Source organism: Trichosurus vulpecula, chromosome 2, assembly GCF_011100635.1.
Source record: "Trichosurus vulpecula isolate mTriVul1 chromosome 2, mTriVul1.pri, whole genome shotgun sequence".
NCBI lineage: Eukaryota > Metazoa > Chordata > Mammalia > Diprotodontia > Phalangeridae > Trichosurus > Trichosurus vulpecula.
This window is the reverse complement of record NC_050574.1, coordinates 262095866-262117109: the sequence shown is the minus strand read 5'-3', so window position 1 is coordinate 262117109 and position 21244 is coordinate 262095866. Positions and strand designations below refer to the sequence as shown.

Sequence of the window (21244 nt, the reverse complement as noted above, 5' to 3'; positions counted from 1 at the left end):
ATTTTTATCAAAGGAATGTTATAACAAAATGTACATATTAAAACAAATGTGTGAACATTGCAGGTTCTCTTTACTACCTCCCACCTCAACCTCCACAAGCAGAAACATAATTTACAGAAATGAAAACAATCTCCAGCTAGTTTGAACCTCTCTCTAAATAGAATCACTTGGGTTTGGCTGGACCAGTTTCCTCAGCACACACCTGGTGTATATCACTTTAAAAAATAAATTATGCCTCATTAAATTACAATTAAATGGAATCATGATCATTTGTTTTTCTGGAAGGAAGATGTTTTGCATATTGAAAGCCTAATTTGTTGCAGGTGACAAAAAGGCTGAACAGATTATCTAATATCACTTCATTCTTTTGGGGGGGGTTGTTTGCTTGTTAGTTTGTCTAAAGTTCAATAGCTCAAAATTATAGTTACATGAAATATCTTATGTTTTAAGATTTAAAACATTGTGTCATTGAAAATTTCATTTTTATTTTCTGTTGGTTTAGCTATGATACTTTTTTAATTTTCTTTGGACATTTAGGAAAAAGGGAGTTTTTTGATTCCACGCTGTTCTGTTTTGCTCAAGAGACTCTTAACTCTTTCAATTGGAATAAAATGTTTAAAGAGGTTCCTTCATAATATTAAACACAACATTGACAAAAGCTCTATCCATAGATTTGAGAAAGCCATCATAGTGTTTGGGGTTGGTAAGCAAAATAGGTGTAGGTAGGAGAACTGGACTTCAGTTCCTGAGATGCAAGATTAGGGCAAGTCTAATATGAAATGCACCACATAGTCTCAGGTAATAGTTTTTAATGCTCAGGGGAGTAGTTGGAAGACTCTTAAGAAATATCTTACGCACACTAATTTGAAGCCTAGAATTTTCAAGTTGGGAGAGACTTTGAAGTATCTAAACCAATCAACTCCTTTCACAGATGAAAAAACTGAGGCCCACTTATGTTAACTAACTTGTCCCATTCATAAAGCCATGCCCCATCTGAGGTACTTGATGACTTTAGATTTTGCATAGGAGTAGCTAACATCTCCATCCCACTTGAGGGTAATAACCTTAAAGTCATTATTAAATTTTTCTATAAAACAATCCTGGGAGGTAGATAGTACAAATAATACCCACAACTGGTAGAAGAGAAAAAAGTGACAGAGAGTTATAATCACCTTAGTATGAAATGTCAGAGTTAGGGCTTTAAACCCATTTCTATGATTTGGAATTGGAAGGATGTTAGGAGTCTTTGTGACTACAGTATTCTACACCATGGCTTTTGAAGCTTGTCAGGGTGAGTTCTGGGAGAAGAGGACCCGAAACATCAGCTTAAAAAAACCTTTAAAATTCTTTATAAGAGTTATGTCAATAAAGAGTTAAAAGATGGCACCGGTCGAGGCAGGGAAGAAGGGATTTTGAGGTTGTCAGGTGTTCTTTGAAAGTCTAGGGAGCCATGTGACCCATCTAGCCTCAGTATGGGGATTAAAACAAGGTGTTCACATGGAAAAATGGAAATATATAAAAAGGGAGGCATCAGCCCAGAGTATAACCATTTTTGAAGGATATTTAACCAATATAAATAATTCACTTAAGATGGAAACCAAAAAGAGCCTAGAAAATTGCTTCAGCTGATAAACAAGTGACATGGCAACCAAAGACAATACTGGCTTGAAGTATAAATTCATTTATAAGAAGGTTGTTGTGAGGCTCAAATAAGATAACATGCAAAAATACTTTGCAAGTCTTAAAGCACTATTGAAATTATTATTGTTGTTGCAATTATCATCTTATAGAGGATTGCAGTGGAAGAATATGAACAGTATTGCCTCACAAAATGATGAGAAGCAGTATGGGGAAAAACAAGCTTATATATAATTTGTTGAAAGGCCCAACTAAGCATAATCATCCCGCAGATATTTGCCAGTGAAACTTGGAGGACAACAGACAAAAATATGAAAGATCTGCCAGTAATTCTAAAGCAAACTTCTGTATCCATAGTATTTGAACTCTAGTAATATAGTCTCTGATGTTCTACATGAGGAAATAGAAGTAAAGAAAACAAAGATAGGAGGAGCAGCTAGACTAGATAAGCATGAATAAATGAATGGATGAATGAATGAAAAAGCATTTATTAAGCACTTAGTATGAACAAAGCACTGTGCTAAGCTACAGGGAGACAGATAGAAAAACAGGACATTTTTTGCTCTTAAGGAGCTCACATTGTGATAAAGGGAAACAACTCATATGGGTTTCAGCTACAGGTGAGATGGGCAGCTAGGTGGCATAGTGGATAGAGCTCTGGGCCTGGCTGGAGTCAGGAGTTCAAATATGACCTCAGACACTGACTAGCTGTGTGACCCTGGGGAGGTCACTTAGCCCTGTTTGCCTCAGTTTCCTTATCTATAAAATAAGCTGGAGAAGGAAATGACAAACCACTCCAGTATCTTTGCCAAGATAACCCCAAATGGGGTCACAAAGAGTCAGACACAACTGAAAAATGACTGAACAGCAACACAAGATGGGAAGAATTAAATGAGTTGTTAGACTATAAAAAATTGATTTATAGAGCAAAACATCTCTAACAAAATGGTTCTTGTTAATGTGTTAAAGTTGTGTTACTCCTGGAAGATGTAATAACAAAAATAACTTTGCTTGACTCTCTGTTAGTATCAAATAAGACATAAAATGGGGAGATCAAGGATACCAACAGAGCTTAGCCACTGTCATAGAGAACATCTAGCCCAGAGTTCTAGTTAGAAAAAAGCTTCTATATACATTGGTAACGTTCTCCAGATGTTTCTGTTGGCACATGGCATTGTGTTGATTGCATTAATCCTCAGAACAGTGCAGACTATTTTATTAGATCTTTAATCATTAAAAGAGTTTGGCCTAAGGATATAGGCAGAAAAAACAATGACCACAATTTGATGAATTGGATGAACGATGCCTATTGTTAATACCCCGATATGTTACTGACAACCCAGACACGTGGCTCATTTTCTATGTATCTCTATCTCCATCTTCTTCTCCAATACTGTATGTGGATACTGAGATGGGCCCTGAATTGAATGGGAGGAAAGTGGAATAAATAGCCTTTGGGAAATTGTTCAGTTACTTGCCATTGACAACCTTTAAGCATCTTCCTGAAACAGAAGTTTATTTTTTTTCATAACAATGTTCTTCTGATGATTTTGAATGGTAGCATGTAATAGAATACAGCAGTAACCAAAGAACTACAATGTCACCACCCAAAGGGCATTGAGGAGGTGGGTGGTGGATGTGAGTTAGTTGAAACACTTTACTCAAAAAATATCATTCAAGAACGTCAGCAGAATAGAGAAGGAGGTGGGTCAGCTGTGGCAAGAGTGATGAGTACCCGTGGAACAGTCTGTATGCTCCTTTGGTTTCCAACGAGGGCCAAGAGATCCAAAGGAAATCTCCCACCACAGTGGTATATTTACAGAAGGACAGGAACAAAAGTTGTTTAGGCCTAGAGAACATGGACAGGTTGCAATCCATGTTATGTGAGGGATACTTTGTTGAGGTCACAGATCCATCTAAATATCAAAGTTGAAGGAGAAGCAGGTAGAGTTGAAAATACTACCCAGTCTTACACATAGGGATAGCAGATTTTGTAGGGCTGAGGCTTGAAGCTAAATATTCATACTATAAACAGTGGAGTTGGGGAGGGGTTCTTATGCAAACGTGACTGAGATAGCAATGCTACTCCAAAAAAAAAAAAAAAAGAATAATTCCTTAGCAACACAGGTAATTTAATGTGTTTGGGCTAATATGTTGATTATTGGGGAAAAAGGTATGTTGCAATAATGTAAACAAAATATCTTATTTAATATATTAAAAACAGAAGAAATTCATAAAGAATAAGGTGATTTCAATTGCTCTAAATAAATTTAGAGAATATTTTCAGTGTTGTATGTATATAGCACATTCTTTAAAAAATATTTATTCTTATAAGAATTTATTATGTTTCACTTCCACTGACTCCTTCTCCACCCCCTGCCTCCAGTAAATTATTAAAAAAAAATAGAAAACCTTTTCAACAAATATTCATAGTCCATTACCTCTCTAGCAGGAGGTGAGTGGTGTGTTTCACTTTCAGTCCTCCGGACTTGCAGTTTATCATTGCACCAATCAGAGTTCTAAAGTCTTTTAAAATTATTTTTCTTTGTAACATCATATAAATTGTTCTCCTAATTTTATTCTCTTAATTCTTTATCAATTCATTAGAGGTCTTCCCAGTTTCTTCTGAAACTATTTTGTCATTTCTCATTGCACTCTAATATCCCATTACGTTCTTCTACCATAATTCATTCAGCCATTCCCCAGTAGATGGGCACCCCCTTCCTTTCTATTTTTTTTCTACTATGAAAAGAACTGTTATACATATTTTTGCATGCATGTACCCTTTTCCTATAGGAGGCATTCTTTCTGGTTTAAAAGTAAGTGAACTGAAGCTCTGGTTTGGTTGATAAATAAAAATCAACCCCAAGCAGCTAGTACAATGACTTGTACATAGTAACATTTTAATAAATACTTGTTAAATGATCTTTACTTTTACTTCTTGAAAAATTTAATTTTTGTTGAATGTTCCTCACGTTCTTATTTTTTCATCCTTTATTATTGCTGGAAATAATATAACACTAATAACTCTCCAGGATTGATCTATGGGGATTTTTTTTAATGTTCATGTCCATCTCTTCAACACCCTATGTGCCCTGGCACATACTCATATCCAAAGATGCCCCACAGAGAACTGGTGTTAGACATTCTGTTGCCCTGTGCAAATGTCGTCTCCCATACAATAAACATGTTTCCTAGGCTTACATATCCTTGGCTAATCTGAGGAAGGAGCTGTAATCATCTGTCCCTTGAGGTGGCTATGCTAGTTGCCTGAGAGGAGGAAAATACATAATGACCACTTTACTCAATAATTGCAATATGTTTTATTATCATTGATACAAAAATTTAATAAGCCATATCCTAGTTGATTTATGAATTTTTCTTAATTTACAATCTCTTCAGTATTTGCATGCTTTTTTCCCCTTGAGTTCTCCACTCACCTCTTCTGAAGAAAAAAAAAAGATTTGCTGTATTTAGGTATTAAATGACATTTCCTTTATCTCAAGCAACATAATCAGACTGTCAGAAATGATTCTTTCTTCCTGGTTGATTGATAATCAGAGCTCTAGATGCTATGGTAGCAAATGTTTCTGTTAGATAAATGAGTAATTTGAGGTTTATTTAAAACTTTTAATTTGACAGAGATTTATTTTGCTTGCTGATTAAGTAACGTGATTTATTGTTATTTGTTGTACATTATTTGTATTTTTGTTTTGTTTTTCAATTGAGACCTATGGTCTGGGGAATTTACAATGGGATTATCCCCTCCACTGTTGCAGGTTGGCACTTCATTTAGTCTTAGAGAATTTCCTGGGGCACTGAGAGATTAAGTGACCTACCCATGGTCACATAACTACTATGTGTAAAAAGAACTTGGATTAGGTTTCTTTGATCCCATTGTTATCCTTTGAACATTATGGCACATACTCTCTCATGATATTTGTTATATTGTAGATTTTCTACAATTTTTCTTCTCTTTGGTGATTTTTCAGCCAGCTAGCTCAACATCTCAATGTATGAGATTAATAATTTAGATTCAGTTGTTGTTCAGTCATTTTATTAATCATGTCCAACTCTTCATGACCCCATTTGTGATTTTCTTGGCAAAGATACTAGATTGTGTACCATTTCTTTCTCCCACTCATTTTACAGAAGAGGAAACTAAGGCAAACAGGGTTAAATGACTTGCTCAGGATCACATAGCTACTATGTGTCTGAGGCCAGATTTGAACTCAGGAAGATGAGTCTTTCTGACTCCAGGTACTTTCTCCACTGTGCCACCTAGCTGCCCCCCCAAATTTAGATAACATCAATTAAATCTGCCTATAGTTTCTGAATTTAAAGAGCTAAATAAAAAAAAAGCAAAGAGGTTCATGCACATGCAAAATAAAACACTTTCTTACCATCCTTTAGTCACAGACTATTGAACGTGTATAGGAAAAACAATGCCATTATGCCAAAAACAATCCTTAGAATTATTGACATAACTGTTTCTGGTGCAATTAAATATGTTTATATATTTTATTTACATTTATGTTCATGTTCTGATTCTGCTTATGCACCAAATAAATGTATAGTTGACTACCTTACGAGGCTATGACGTATAGAGCTGGAAAGGGGACCTTAGAAATCATCCAGTTCAAAATGGTCGTTTACAGGTGAGGACACTGAAGCCCATGGAAGTAAAATGACTTACTTGCCCAGCTCACACAGGTGATAAGGAGTCATGTCAAAATTTAGCCTTGGGTCCTCTTGTCTCCAGGTTCAATATTCTTTCTACTCTACAATATTGCTCTCTGTCTAGTTGTATTTGTGATTAGACCCTTAGTTAGATGAGTAAGACAGAAAATAGTATATTTCAGTACCACCTTAAATTATGAATGTTTCTCTGTCACCTTAAAACCATTACTAATTGAAAACTAGTTGTCATAGAAGCCCTGTCTTCATTTTCATATATATAAATGTATTTTCCTATGAACTTATCCAGCCTGTCAGAAACCAGAGAATATATGTGACTTGAAGGTCAGATATATTTAAAAGTCATAAAGGATGCAACTACTTATGAATGTTATAGTATAGTTTTCCATAACAGTCCCATGATTTTTAATTAGTTGAAAGTAGCAATAAAGATATGAGCCTCAGTTTGCTAGTATAAAGGAGAAAAGAACATTTTTACAATCTGTCCATCTTCTATACAAGACATCTACTTTAAAGGTGCATCATAATTTGTCCTGGCTATACTTACCAGAATCATCTCATAAGAGATTTAGCCTTAACAAATATGTCTGAAGTATGTTGATTATTGCCACTAAATATTAAAATTTTATATTGTAAATATTATTGTGAGACACAAAGAAACCAAGTTTTAACAACTTGAGATTTTCTAACACACGTTAACTGAAACATTCCTTATGTAACAGTGTTCTTTAAAGAATACACTAGAGAATTTATTTCTTTTCATCTTTGATGATGCTAGAAGATTTATAGTGAGATGAACTCTGGAGGCAATATAACTTAAAGCAGAATTGACTTCTGATTTTAGAAAGAAAAAACAAGTTATGTAGTACAAGCTTTTCTGGGAGCCAGGAGTGCCACTTGCTGCTTCTAAGAGTGTGAAAAGAAGCCTGGATTTCCCCAGAACCCATTCACTTATAGGCTATTTTTACATGCATATTCACAAATGTGTGCATGCACACATGGACTTCTATAAATGTTCTTAAGCTTCACAAAATTGCACATTGAATTCTTATTCTTATCTCGTGAAGTAAGACCTTTGTCGTCAGTTACATTCTCATCTAAAAGATATTCAATCACTCTTCAACAGGACTTTCTGTAGTAAATTTGATAAATGATTTTCTTACTAAGAATCAGTTATGCCAACTCTTTCGAGTCAAGTCAACACACCTCAAAGTATCTTGCCACCCAAATTACAGAGATAATAGATAGCATATCAGTTGTAATAAAATAGTGTTCATTGCTTCTTCCTTTCTTTCTCTTCCTTCTTTCCTTCTTTCTTTCCTTCCACTTTTTGAGTACTGATAATTCAAGTCAGCATTCCTATGGCTGCCAGTTGTTTCATTTTGTGTCATAATATATATTTTACTCAAATTTAGATTACCTTATAGAATATTGCCTGTAGATCACAGTCATGTGATATTGTGTTTTCATTTCTATTATGCATTCCTATTATTTATGTCCTATTATTGTATTGTTAGTTTTCTTTCTTATTTGTACCCATATATTAATCGTCAGATAGGGTACTTCAGTGTTAGCTTGATTTTTTTCATGCTTTTGTTTATTGTTCTCCATGTAGGTGATCTCAATGGAACCGCTGACCAGCAGTGATGCTTCCATGTGTTAATTTTCCAAGTAAACTCTAAATATGGGGATTTTTGGAGTAGCCTAGATTCCACTTCTTTGAGGTTGTCCCATCTTCAGGCCTGTTTTTCATTACTTAGACTTGCTTTACATAATTTCTCTGTGAATCTTACTATAGCACTTGCCCTTGTTTCTGTGCATGTATAAACCAATGATATTTCATTTTAACCTGTACCTTTGATCAAGTGTTTTGGAAAGAATGTAACATTCACAAACAATGTGTATTTGCCTCTTTGGTGGCATTTGTACATGCCAGTATATGGAAGGAGTATTAGATTTAGAATCCTAGGACCTGGGTTCAAATCTCAGTTTTTCTACTTACTGACAGTGTGACCCTGGGAAAATCATTAAAACTTTTTTCAGCCTCAGTTTTTTCATGAAAATGAAGGAAATAAAATAAGGGGTTTGGTCTAGATAACTTCTGAGGTCTCTTCCAGCTCTAAATCTTTGATCTTATTTGTGGTTTGACTGTGTCCCTGCTGCTTTTTGAGTGATACTGGCTATCTTTAGATTTAACTATCTCGTCTTGTTTACTCATGGAAGCAATTGAAGGGTTAATATTTTTTGCTTCTTCTAGAAGGTCTTAAATTTTGCTTTCTGTCACAAATTTACCCACAAGTGACATCCACGAGAAAACAGTGGCCGGTCACACAGAAACTCAGCCAAACTTTTTTTTTTAATCGATGTAAATCTCCTGTGCCGTTTAAATGTCGGAACTAAATTTACCAAACTTGGCAGATATGTAAAGCTGAGCAGGACTGCCAAGTGTTCCCAGTTTCAAGCAGAGATAGTTCTAACAGTTCCTGAAATACTTGTAGGAGGCACCTGGTGGTAATTGCAGTTTCACAATTCTTCCCAAGCGCCTACCTTGCTATCTGGCATCTCTGCACACAGATGATTATTACAGTGATGATAAAGTGTCAGAATAGAACAGTCCCAAAATAAAGCTCAGCCCCCAGAAGATAAACACATTCCCACAAAATATCTCCACTGGAGAACCCTTAGGAATCAGATAGAGGTTCCTGACATCACAGCCCAGCTGGTTATAACAAACATATTAAACACACACACACACACACACATACACACACACACCTACATACATATATTCACACATGGCTTCTTTTTTAAATTTTTTTTTTATTTTGAACCAGGGGTTGTTGTCTGAGATTCTGCGTAAGGAAGAAGACCCTAGGACAGCCTCGCAATCTCTGTTGGTAAACCTGAGGGCCATGCAAAATTTCCTTAATCTGCCAGAAGTCGAGAGGGATCGTATCTATCAGGATGAGAGAGAGAGGAGTATGAACCCCAATGTGAGCATGGTATCTTCAGCCTCCAGCAGTCCAAGCTCCTCCAGAACCCCCCAGGTAAGATCCTAGTCCCATTGTCCTCTTTTTATCTTTCCTAGTTGACAATTTTCTGGCACCAGTGATGCATTTCACTCTCCAAATAGAGGGACATGATGAGCCATAGGCATCCTTAATTCACTGAATAAATCAATATTTTGATTAGATAAACATAGGTGCATAACAACAAAGATTATGCAATGATGCAATGATTCCTTTCCTTTAGAGGGTTCCTTTAAGATAGATTTCATTATTCCAAACTCTGTCTTACATGCTCTTCCCTAACATGGCTGTGAAAGAGGAAGCAAAATAGGGAGGGATAGTAGTAGGTAGTTGGAGCTCAAAAATAATTGGGAAAATTTTACACAGTGCAATTCGATGATGATCTTCCCTAAGTATAGGAAAAAATGAGTTTTTGTGAGGCAGAAGGTACCTACTTGCTATTACTTGAGACTGCCTTCTTAGGCTGGCCCATCTATAGGATTCTGTAAGCTTTGGTGACTCATTCATCACTCTACCCCAAGTGTATATTTGCAAACACTATTCTCCCTGAGAGCCTTCCCACAAAAGCCTGCTTTTGGAAGTCAGGTGTGCTCATCAAGATCAAAGCAGTTGCAGAAGTCTGAGGCAAAAGTTCTAATAGAGGTCTGAGCAGCTCAGTTCTCGTTAGCAGCCTTTTCCCTCCCATTTCCTACTCTTTTAGTAATCACGTGGCTTAGCCATCTCGATTGAGGGTTTCTACAGCATCTATAACATAGATAAGTTATAATTGTTAAACATTTGTCATGTACACATGTATCCATATCCAAGATTTTTTGTCCAGTTTTTAAATCTGATTTTGTTTGCTAATTTTTAGTACTTTAGTTATTGATGGAACATCCTCTGAACTAGTTAGGCACGGACAACATTTTGTTTTCTTAAAAATGCTTACGGTTGTTCGATAACATCTACATCTTGGCATTTTAACATATTTTAAAATGTCTGCACTCTACAAAGATTATGGAACCCTCTATTTAGAGCTGGATTAGGGGCCATCTAGTCTGACACCCTCATTTCACATATAAGGAGACTCAACTTTCATGAGTTTAAATGACTTGCCCAAAGTCATACAGCTAGCAACTATCAGAAGTGGAATTTGAACCCAGGTCCTCTGACAGCTGTTGTATTCTGTTGATCAATCAACATTTATTAAGCACATACTGTGCCAACTACTGTGCTAAATGCTGAGGATACAAAAGGAAGCAAAAAAAAAAACAGTCCCTGACCTCATTAACAGTCTAATGAGGGAGACAACCTGCAAACAAATACATACACACGTCTATATGTGCAAGTTATATATACAAGATAAATAGGAAATAATTAACAGAGGGAAGTCACTGGAATTAAGATGGGTTGGGGAAGGTGTCCTGTAGAAAGTGAGATTTTAATTGGGACTTAAAGGAAGCTACAGAGGTCAGTAGTCAGAGCAGAGGAGGAAGAATGTTCCAGATGGAGTGTCTTATTTGTGGAACAACCAGGAGGCCAGTGTCACTGGATACAAGAGTATGAGTTAGGGAGTAAGATATGGAAAGGTAGGAGGGAGCTGGGTTATGAAGGGTTTTGAATGCCAAATGGAGCATTTTATATTTGCTCCTGGAGGTAATAGGTAGCCACTGGAGTTTATTGAGGTGGTGGTGGTGGTGACATGATCCAACCTATGTCTTAGGAGAATCACTTTAGTAGCTGGATGGAGAATGGATTGCATTGGGGAGAGGCTTGAGGCAGGCATACCCACCCGCAGTCTATTGCAATAATCCAGGTGTGAGGTGGTGGCAGTATCAGAGGAGAGAAGGGGATGAATTTGAGAGATGTCACAAAGGTAAAATTGACAGGTGCCTTGGCAAAAGCTTGGATATGGCAGATGAGAAATAGTGAGGAATCCAGGATTCCTCTCCTAGACTGGGAGCCTGAGGGACTGGAGAGCTGATGTTGCCCTCTACACTAATAGGGAAGGTAGGAGGCAGGTAGGGATTGGGGAGAAATATTGAGTTCTGTTTTGGACATACTGAGTTTGGACATATTGAGTTTAACATGTTTACTAGATGTTTACTAGATATCCAGTTCAAGATCTCTGAAAGGCAGTTGGAGATGTGAGATTGGAGGTCAGCAAAGAAATTGGGGCAGGAAAGGTAGATTTGAGATTCAATCCATGGGAGCTAATGGTTTAGAGGGAGAAGAGAAGAGGATATAGAACAGAACCCTGAGGAACACCAAAAATTAGAGGGTATGAACTGAAGGAGGATCCAGACAGAGAGGTCAGATAGGTAGGAGGAAAACTAGGAGAGTTGGTGTCCTGAAAACTTAGAGAGAAGAGATTATCAGGACAAAGAGAATGATCAGCACTGTCAAAGGTTGCAGAGAGGTCAAGGAGAATGAGGATTGAGAAAAGACCATTGATTTGGCTGCTAAGAGATTATTAGTAACTTTGGAGAGAACAGTTTTGGTGGTATTCAGAAGCCAGATTATAAGAAGAGAGTGTGAGGAGAGAAAGTGGAGGCATCTATTGTAGATGGCCTTTTTAAGGAACTTAGCTATAAAGGGCAGAAGAGATGATAGCAGGGATAGAAGGATCAAGTGAGGATTTTTTCAGTATAGACACAGGTATATTGTAGGCAGTAGGAAATGATCCAGTAGATGGAGCAAGATTGAAAATAAGTGACCAAGTAGGGACGACAGAAGAGGCAATTTGTTGGAGATGGAATGGAATGGGATCATGTGAACAAGCAGAGAATTTACCCTTGATAAGGAGCAAGGCTGCTTCATCACGTGAGACAGAGATGAAGGGAGAGAGTTCCAGAAGGCACTTGAGTGATAGGTGAGGAAGAGGAAAAAAGAGAAAGCTCACAGCAAATGGTCTTATTTTTTTCCCCTGTAAAATATGAGACAAGGTTCTCAGCATTGGTAATATCAGAATGTTTGCACTTTGGTTAATTTTAACTTTTAGTTTTCCTGTACAAAAAAAGATGATTTGAACAAAGGATTCCCTTGCTTGATTGCTTTGAAGTTGTGTTGCCTGGCATTCATTTGCATTTTTTGTACTAGTTATTAATTGGAAGAGTTCTCAATTTTTACTGCATTTATTCACTAATACATACTCACTAAAAACAAATGCAGTGTTTTATAAGAAAGTCCAATCATATTTTCTTCATTCAGTTATCATAGTACTTTCCATATATTTATTAATACTTGTTAACCACATGACTGGTTTGATTACTTTGTATTTATTTCCTTAACAGTAACTTTGTAACAGAAATCTACTCGAGAAACATTGTTGAAGACATGGTATCTTTCAGGCAAGAAGCTTTCTGCAATTCCATAAGTACACGTCAGTTATTGCTTCCTCCACACAGTTGAAAATTCTAGTTAGAGAATTCCTAGACAGAAGTTTCCTTTGGAGACCAATTTAATTTCAGTGGTTTCTGAGCACTTTTGAAAATAATTTTGACTATTTAAAAGCCTTCTATGCATGTAGTCAAAACACTATTTGATCATTCTCTTGACCCTTTTAATGTTTGAGTGAAAGGGAATAATTAGACTTTCAAAATACTCCATTGTCTGTTCAGAATAGAATGAAAACTGAGCTTCCACTCTAGCATGGAGACAAACAGCCTGGAGAAGGCACTTTATTTCTCCCCACCCCCACCCTCACCAACCAGCCACTTTGATCACCTAACCTTGTATCTTCTTTTTACTTTTCCTGTATTTTTTTTTTGGAATAATATCCGAGTGAAGTCAGAGGAAGTATTTTGTATGCTCCATGACAATACTACCAGTTTAAAAAGACATGCCTCCCTCTCCTAAATCAATCTGAAACATTCCCTACCTTCACTCTCTTAATTAACCCTTTAATTGACAGCCACCAATTCCCAATGGACAATGGCTTTTGTTCCTTCTGCAACACTACTCAGCAAACACTTATTAAGCATGTGAAAGCATATTTTGAGTCACATTTGCAGAAATGTCCTTTCCATCTTTAAAGCCATGATCCTGTGAGCTTAAGGGTAGGATTTTTCCTCATCGTGAAGACGGAGGTGGAGAAATCTTTTGAGTGTGCCCTTAGGAATAAGATAGGCTTTTCAATCAGAAAAGAGGAAGTCAAGAACTTTATGAGGGGGTATATTGGACATGATAGATGTTGTTCTTGATTAGAAGGTACCACATTGCTGACAGGGAGGTTGAGAAAGAGGAAATGAATCTAGGACTTACTTGGTGAAAAAATTATATGAGGAAGTAGATTTAGTTTATTATTAAAAAGACAAAGGAGTTGAGTTAGACCATTGATGATATGGATGGAGTCTTAATTTCCTAATCTCAGTCACCTTAAACTGTTTGGCATCAGTTTATGAAATTATTTAACAGAGATCTCAGGGAGGGAAAGGAAGGCACTGATAATGTTAGGAGATTGCTAGGGCCAGCTTCAAGAAGCCATTATATGTATTTTCAGGTGCCCCCCACCCCGCCCCAAATCTTTTGTGTTTTACATGTTCCTCCAAATTTGTAAATAGCCTTGTACCATATGTCCTCCCAGACCTAGGCACAGTCTGAGCCAATGGATAATTATTCAGTGGGCAGTATAGCAGGTAGAAAATGTGAGGTATTCCTTCTTTTCTTGTGGTAGGAGAGTCACCAAGAGGGTTGGGGGTTCTATGGAGAGTAAGTAGGCTTCCTTCCTCTAAGAAAACCCAAATTTAGATGATATCTGTTATCAATTCTCACTAACCCAGGGCATTGAGTATAATTTGTTGCTCAACATGTTAGCCACTGACTGGTTCTAAGAAGGCAACAGTTGAAGGTTGTAAAGCCCCCAGCCTGTTGTCACTGCTCATCAAAGCCTTACTACAAAGGACCTTTATTGAAATGGGAAGCAAAACCTGTAGCAGCCCTGTGGATCAAATTGATACAAACATTTTAGGGTTATGCCAGTCCTGAGGAGCACAGACACCTTCTATATTGTCCTTCATTTGTCTCTGAAGCTGATGGGAAATCATTCAATTAAAACGAGCATGACAGAATACATAAAATCACAATATGAGTTTAAGAAAATGAAAACGGCACGTCAAAGGCATTCTGAAGCCTGGTTTTATGAAATGAAATTTTGTTTCATTTCCACTGATTTCCTAGGTGAAATTAGGTGACTGTCTGGGTAGCATAATGATGATAATGATGAGAAACCATACATACTCAAATGACATACGTATAGCTTTAATAAAGAATGAGAGAGACTCAGGGGAGTGCATTAAATTGAGTAATAATTTATTATTTAGAGACCTCTTCCCATTTACTCATTTTTTATGGGAGAATTGGTTCTTCCTTCAAGATTTGCCATTTTTAGGAGGAAAAAAAGTAACTCAACATGTGTTTTATAGTTTAGTTTTCCAATCAGACTTTAATGATTACTGATAGTTTAGTGCCCAGGCTACCTGCCTTACCTGTGAACCATTTAGTCGACAATGAGTGAGAGGGAGAATACAATGTTGACAGGGCCCTGAACGTCCTATAGGAATGCACTGCAATTATTTCCAATCACAATTAACCTGATTAGAATAATGGACAGGAAGTGTCCCTCTGTAGCTAATGCAGTTTGGCATCAGCTGACTGAAATCCTTTGATAATTTCTGCACAGATGGCTGGGCTGAAAGCAGCACTTTTTTAATTATTATTTTCATGGTCTCTTGGTAGGCCAAAACCTCGACACCGACAACAGACCTCCCCATTAAGGTGGAAGGCGCCAACGTCAACATCACAGCTGCCATTTATGACGAGATCCAACAGGAGATGAAAAGGGCCAAGGTGTCTCAGGCCCTGTTTGCCAAAGTGGCTGCCAATAAAAGTCAGGTGAGTGGTTTTTAAAAGAGCAAATGCTGGGGCTGGAATTAGACCTTTTTCCTCCTCCCACCAATAAAAATACATCTGTTCCTATAATAATAATAACAATAATAATCCCCAGGGAATCTGTCATGTCATGCCTCTTGTCTTCAGCATGGCTTACATTATAGTTTGCTTCTACTTTCAACAGAGGACAAAATAGAGTCCAATTTATAACCCATTTTAAAATATTATATCTATATCTGCATTGTGTATTATATATACATATATAAACTCTTATTATATATGTATAATATATAATGGAGAATGTAGGGATATCTTTTGTCATATCTATATGTATACATACATGTATATATACATATATATATACACACATGCCTTTTGTCACAGATCTATACTTATGCATATATGTATAGGCATATGCCTTTTGCCATGTAGATATATGTATACATATATGCATATATATGACAAAAGGCAGCCATGCATTTTCCATCCTTTCCAAATTCTCAGATTTTCTCTTCTTCTTCATGTATTTGAGCTAAATCTTGAATGGGCAAAATAGCATACTTACAAACTTATAGCCAGGTAACATCCCCTCCTTCCTTATTCCCATCAGGGGAATGACTTACTTTGTCATAATAACCACTTCTCACAAGCCCTAGAGACACCTTGGGATGTCAGGTGTTTCTTTTATGTGTAGTTTTTTTCATGCAGAAAACATACATGGGAGAGTCCAGAGTAAGTGCTAAAATCCTTAAAAGGAAAAAAAAAATAGCTTATCCAGTAACATTTTTCAGAGTATGGGAAGTGTGGTGAAAGTGGTACTCTGGGGAAAAGGGTAGACAGCTGCTTAGTTTTTTTTTTTTTTTTAACTTTTGAAGCAGCTCTAGTTGATAGGATATTATCTGTCTAAACTTGTTTAAAGGGGTAGCTTCTGACCCATCCCAGGATCAGTATATTTAAGACCATATTTGTTTATGATGGAGGTGCTTCTGAAAGATATATCTTGAAGTAAACACAATTTGGTGAAAGCATATACCTGAGTCCGGACTCTCTTTGTACTTAGATTCTTGGCTCTGACTCTCTTTCTCCGACCTTGAATGAATAACAGACCTCTCCATTCTTCCATTTATTCAGTAGTAACTTGGAGTTTGTCATCTACCATGTCTTTAGTTAGACAAAAAGGCAGTTTATTGAATATATTTTTGAAACGAGAAAGTAGATAATTCAGTTTTTAATAAAAATACATAATCAGAAACACAAAACTGAGAGAAATCTAAATAAGACATTGCAAATAACAATATACTTATAAGATAAGCCTTTGCACATTGTTTTGAAAGTAATGTGATGTGATTTAGTTTTCAGGTACAATATGGGGAAGAAATATCAATGGCGCTCATTGAAAAAAAGGAATTTGATTGTGCCAGCTCTACATTCTAGTTAGTGTTCTCTTAAGATGTTTATTCTTATCTTTGAAATCCATGAATTATAACTTACAAAACACAAAGTCCAGAAATATTATGAAATACATAAAAAAAAATGCTATCCAAACCTCTTAAGCAGTTAAATGCATAAAATCCCAAGTACCACATGGCAAACTATAATGAGAGTTGGGGCTGCTAAATGAATAAAGCTGTTAAATGCATAATGCCACTTGGCAAAACTACTGTGCATTTAATGGTTTTCCACTATGTAATAAATGACATATGTGGTCAATGTGCAGTGTGGATAAAAGCTACACAATTGATTTTGCAAACGTGTGCCTTATTCTCCACTTCATGTAAATATCAGCATTTTACATAGTTCTCTGAATGCATACTTTTATAAAGAACTTTCAAGAATAAGTGAGGACCACAGTCTGTGAAGCTTACTCAGAATGTCGACAATCTTCCTGTGGATTTTATACTCTGAGTCCTGGAAATAAGGAGTCATGAAACCACCCAAAATAATTTTGATAGCCCAGTGATTCTGGTGTCTGCCAATTAGTGAAATCTCAACTTTGCCACTAATTGCTATTTTCCATTAAGAATTAAAGTAGCCACTTTCCCAGACATAGGGAGAAAAAGACAGTTTCTAGTGCAAATGAAAGGAAGCTACATTAAAGCAAAGAGGTGTGAAGATACTTTTTTGTTTTTTTATGGGAGCACCTTTTTAAAATCTCATTTAGGAATTGGAGTTCTAGCAGCAATTTCTGAAGATGGTAAGTGGCTAAACTTTTTTTTAAACAAGACAAGACTTTGCAAAATGTACCCAATTTATATTGACAGTTTGATGAAAATTGTTTGCTCTTTTATTTTTGTTGTTCAGTCATTTACAGTCATATTTGACTCTTCACAATCCCATTTGGGATTTTTTTGGCAAAGATACTGGAATGGTTTGCCATTTCCTTCTCCAGCTCATTTTACAGATGAGGAAATTGAGGCAAACAGGCTTAAGTGACTTTCCTAGGGTCACGCAACTAGTAAATATCTGAGGCCAGATTTGAACCCACAAAACTGACTCTTCCTGTCTCCGGACCTGGCACTCTATCCACTGTACCACATAGCTGCCCTTTCATATTTTATTACTTACTCATAAAGCCTTGGACTTTTCCTAAATGAGTTTGGTAAAAACCCAAACACACAATTCATTAAAGGAATTTATACTTTGTACAAAATACTCTCTGACTTAATGTCTTTTGCTTGTATCTGATCCCTATAAAACAACATGTTTTATATATAGTGAAACTTAAGGGATCTCAACTAGTGTGTCCTGAGTTTATGTAAAACTCAATAAGCATTTAATAATAGTAGCAGCTAGTGCCTCTATGGAATTTTAAGGTTTGCAAAGCATTTTATATATGTTCTTATTTATTCTCGTTTATTGTGACTGTTATATTCCATGCATGGTGCTAGGTGTTGTCCCACTTTCAAGGAGATTACATTCTACTAGGAGTGGGGAAACATGCTGATCTTTCCTGTTAATGATATGAGCTTGGGGTGTGATGATAAATGAAGATGAGACAGGCCATCTCATCTTTTCAAGAGTTGACTCTGACCTATCCTAAAAGCCAGTGGCATAGTGGTCTGAATTTGTAAGTGCATGACTCAATTTCAGATTATCAGTTCACTGTGCCAACTCATGTTGACTCTCAATGCAACATCAATTTATACTGAGGTTCATGAGGTACAGGGATGGTTGCAAAGGTGAGAAGTGAAGAGATGGATGTTGTGTGGCTATAGGGGTAATCCTATAGTCAGTAAGTCTTTGTTGTTTGTTGAAAGTACTGCCTAAGAGTCATGAAGAACAAATGGGGCTATTACAGGGGAATGGGAAGAGCCCCAAGCTAGGAACAAGAATACCTTTGATTCTGTGACTATCTTTATGACTTTGAACAAGTCACTTAATCTTTCAGCCCTTGGTAACTCATTTGTCAAATACTTATAAGAGGTGAATTCTCAGATCCTATCTGTCTTCGAATCTTATGATCCCATTACCCCATCCTGTGGTAGCCCCTGCTTAGAGTTGTTGGCTATGGAAATAAGATTCACATACTGATCTCTATCTTTCCTTCCTTCTAGTATGTCTGTCTATTCAGTTTGGGGGTCAGAAGGCGAGTGCTCTTTTCTACCTTTTGGGTGCTCCCAAGGGAAGAGACATATGCATTTAGAGTAAGAGGGCTAGGCAACTCACTATCAAAATCAGATGCCTTCTTTCCCCTGGAAAAAATGACAAATGATATTTTAATATGCAGGAGACTAGTAAAGTGGACTAGGGAGGGCCACTGGTAGAAGTTGCAAGGATGGACCAAGTTTAGGTGGGCAAGGAATACCTGAGATTTCTCCTCTTCCCACCTCCAAAGGGTAGGGAGGGAGAAGATTTTTACTCCTTACCCAGTAATTAGAGATCCTTTGGGATTAACAAATCCCTCTTTTAAAATGTAAATGCCCTCAGTAGACATCTGCTTTAAAATGAGAATAAGCTTTAATTTATTAAAATGTGAATTGTTTTTATCAGGCAAATAGGATCATTTTCTAGATTAATGAGGGAATGAGAATTTTAGTTTGAGGGTCAGAACAGAGGGAGGAGAAAATTTGTAGAGAATATCTTCTTGGAGTGGGGGCTCTGAGTAGCTAGAGATTATGTTGGAGGACAGGGAGATGGGCAAGAGACAGGTGTAAAGTGAGTGTTTGACCTTGTTGGTAATTTTGCATAGTGCTCAGTTGGTAACTGGTAGGTCATTGTGAATCACTGCCAGTTAAAGGCATTGAGACATTTGAAGGAAGCTTCAGATCTTAGCTTTACTCAGTTTAGCTTAGTCTCCCCAGTCTAGGCAAGGTTTGTCTACCTTCTCCAGTTCAGATCTTGAGTTTCATTTAATCCCCATCCCTCTTTCACTCAGATGATGAAAAGAGAAAAGGAAGAGAAAGATTCATTACTCTCCATTATTACCAATGTGATCCAGTATCATATTCACTGGAATATCAGTTCTTGAAAGCCCCATACCTTGTCCCCTGTAAAGAATGAGGGCCTTGTCCACATCTCTTTTGTGAGTCTTTTTGTAGGATCATAGATTTAAACTGGAAAGGACCTTATATACCATTAAGTCTCATCCTTTCACTTTAAAAATAAGAAAACTGAGGCACAGAGAGGTTAAGGGACCTGTCCAGGGTCACACAGTTCTGAAGTGTCTAAGGGGGATTTGAACCCAATTCTTCCTGTCTCCAAGTGTATCACCCTCTCAACTATACTATACTCCCTCCAGTAATGTCTGTCAAGTCTGTGGTAGTAGGAAATCATTTCAGAGCATTGAATATAAAAAGGGGGAATTTGATACCACATCTTAATACCACTGAATCATGGAGTGTTACAGAATGAACAGCTGATGTAATTAAATCACTCTGAAATTAAAAATATACCAAACTATAAAGTCCCATCAAACATTTTATTAAGTCCCTTAATGCTCTGTCTTTGTAGATAGTCTGAAAAACACTCAACCTTCAAGGCCTATTCAAATGTCACCTCTTCTCTGAAGCTTTCTTTGATCCCTCCAGGGCCACTGATTTTTCTTATACTTATATATTGCCATTCTTCATAAACTAAGATGACATTTTCAGCGACTGTGCTTTGTGTAACTCAGTTAATGTATCACGTCTGTCAGTGATCTGAAGAAATATTAGTGCTAGAGGTCTGGATAAGTTTTAATTTTTATTACTGTTTTTGCTTTTATGAAAACATTTCTTTAAGATGCTAGACTGTGAGTTTTGTTTAAATTGCTTGACAGTATAAGCCATTTAAAACATGCAGGTCCTCAATGTTTTAGTTTAATAAGGGTAATAGTTAAAATCTTTTCCCTCTCTTTTAAAGTCTGTCCTCCTTACCTCAGCCAGGCTAGAAGTATAGGGGCCACTCATGGGCCCAATCCCATAACTGCTCAGTGTAGGACCATTGACCTCCTTTTCAATCTGGGCCATATTAACCTTCTTTTAGATACCCTGGTAGCACATCAATGTGGACCTTGTAACATGACAAATGACTAATAGCTTTTTCTGAGGGAGTGTGGTAGAATCCAGAGAAGACTACACATGGAATTAGAGGAGATATAGATTGTATAACTGAGACGAATCACTTAGCTTCTCTGAGTATAATTTTCTTATCTGGAAAAATGAGGATAATAATATTTGTACCTCACAGGATTGTAGGTAAAGATTAAATGGAATAATGTATGTAAAATACTTCATAAACCTTAAAGTCTAAACATATAAATGTCAGCTCTTGTTATGCTCTTTTCCTGGTATAGTGAGTAATGAAAAAATAGTAATAATGGCTTTGGTTAGAGAGCTGGCCTCAGTCAGGAATATATGAGTTAAAGTCCCATCTTTGACACATATTGGACCAGTCACAACCTCTCATTCCTCTCTAAGATGCTAAGTTCCATTGGCAGAAGCCTGGTTTTTTTTTTTAAATATCAAAGTATAAAAAAGTAGCAAAGTATAAAAAGTATCAAGGGCCTGGTTAAAAAAAAGTATCCACGTGGG

General features: G+C 36.8%; 1 protein-coding gene across 1 annotated transcript in view; it reads left to right on the top strand.

The window, feature by feature from the left end:
* SATB2 (SATB homeobox 2) overlaps window positions 1–21244 on the top strand; it is a 227402-nt gene that overhangs the window by 138113 nt on the left and 68045 nt on the right. Inside the window, exons 8-9 of the mRNA XM_036745121.1 lie at window positions 9171–9383; window positions 15081–15236. Coding sequence (XP_036601016.1) covers window positions 9171–9383; window positions 15081–15236 — 369 coding nt within the window. The remainder of the gene's footprint in view (window positions 1–9170; window positions 9384–15080; window positions 15237–21244) is intronic.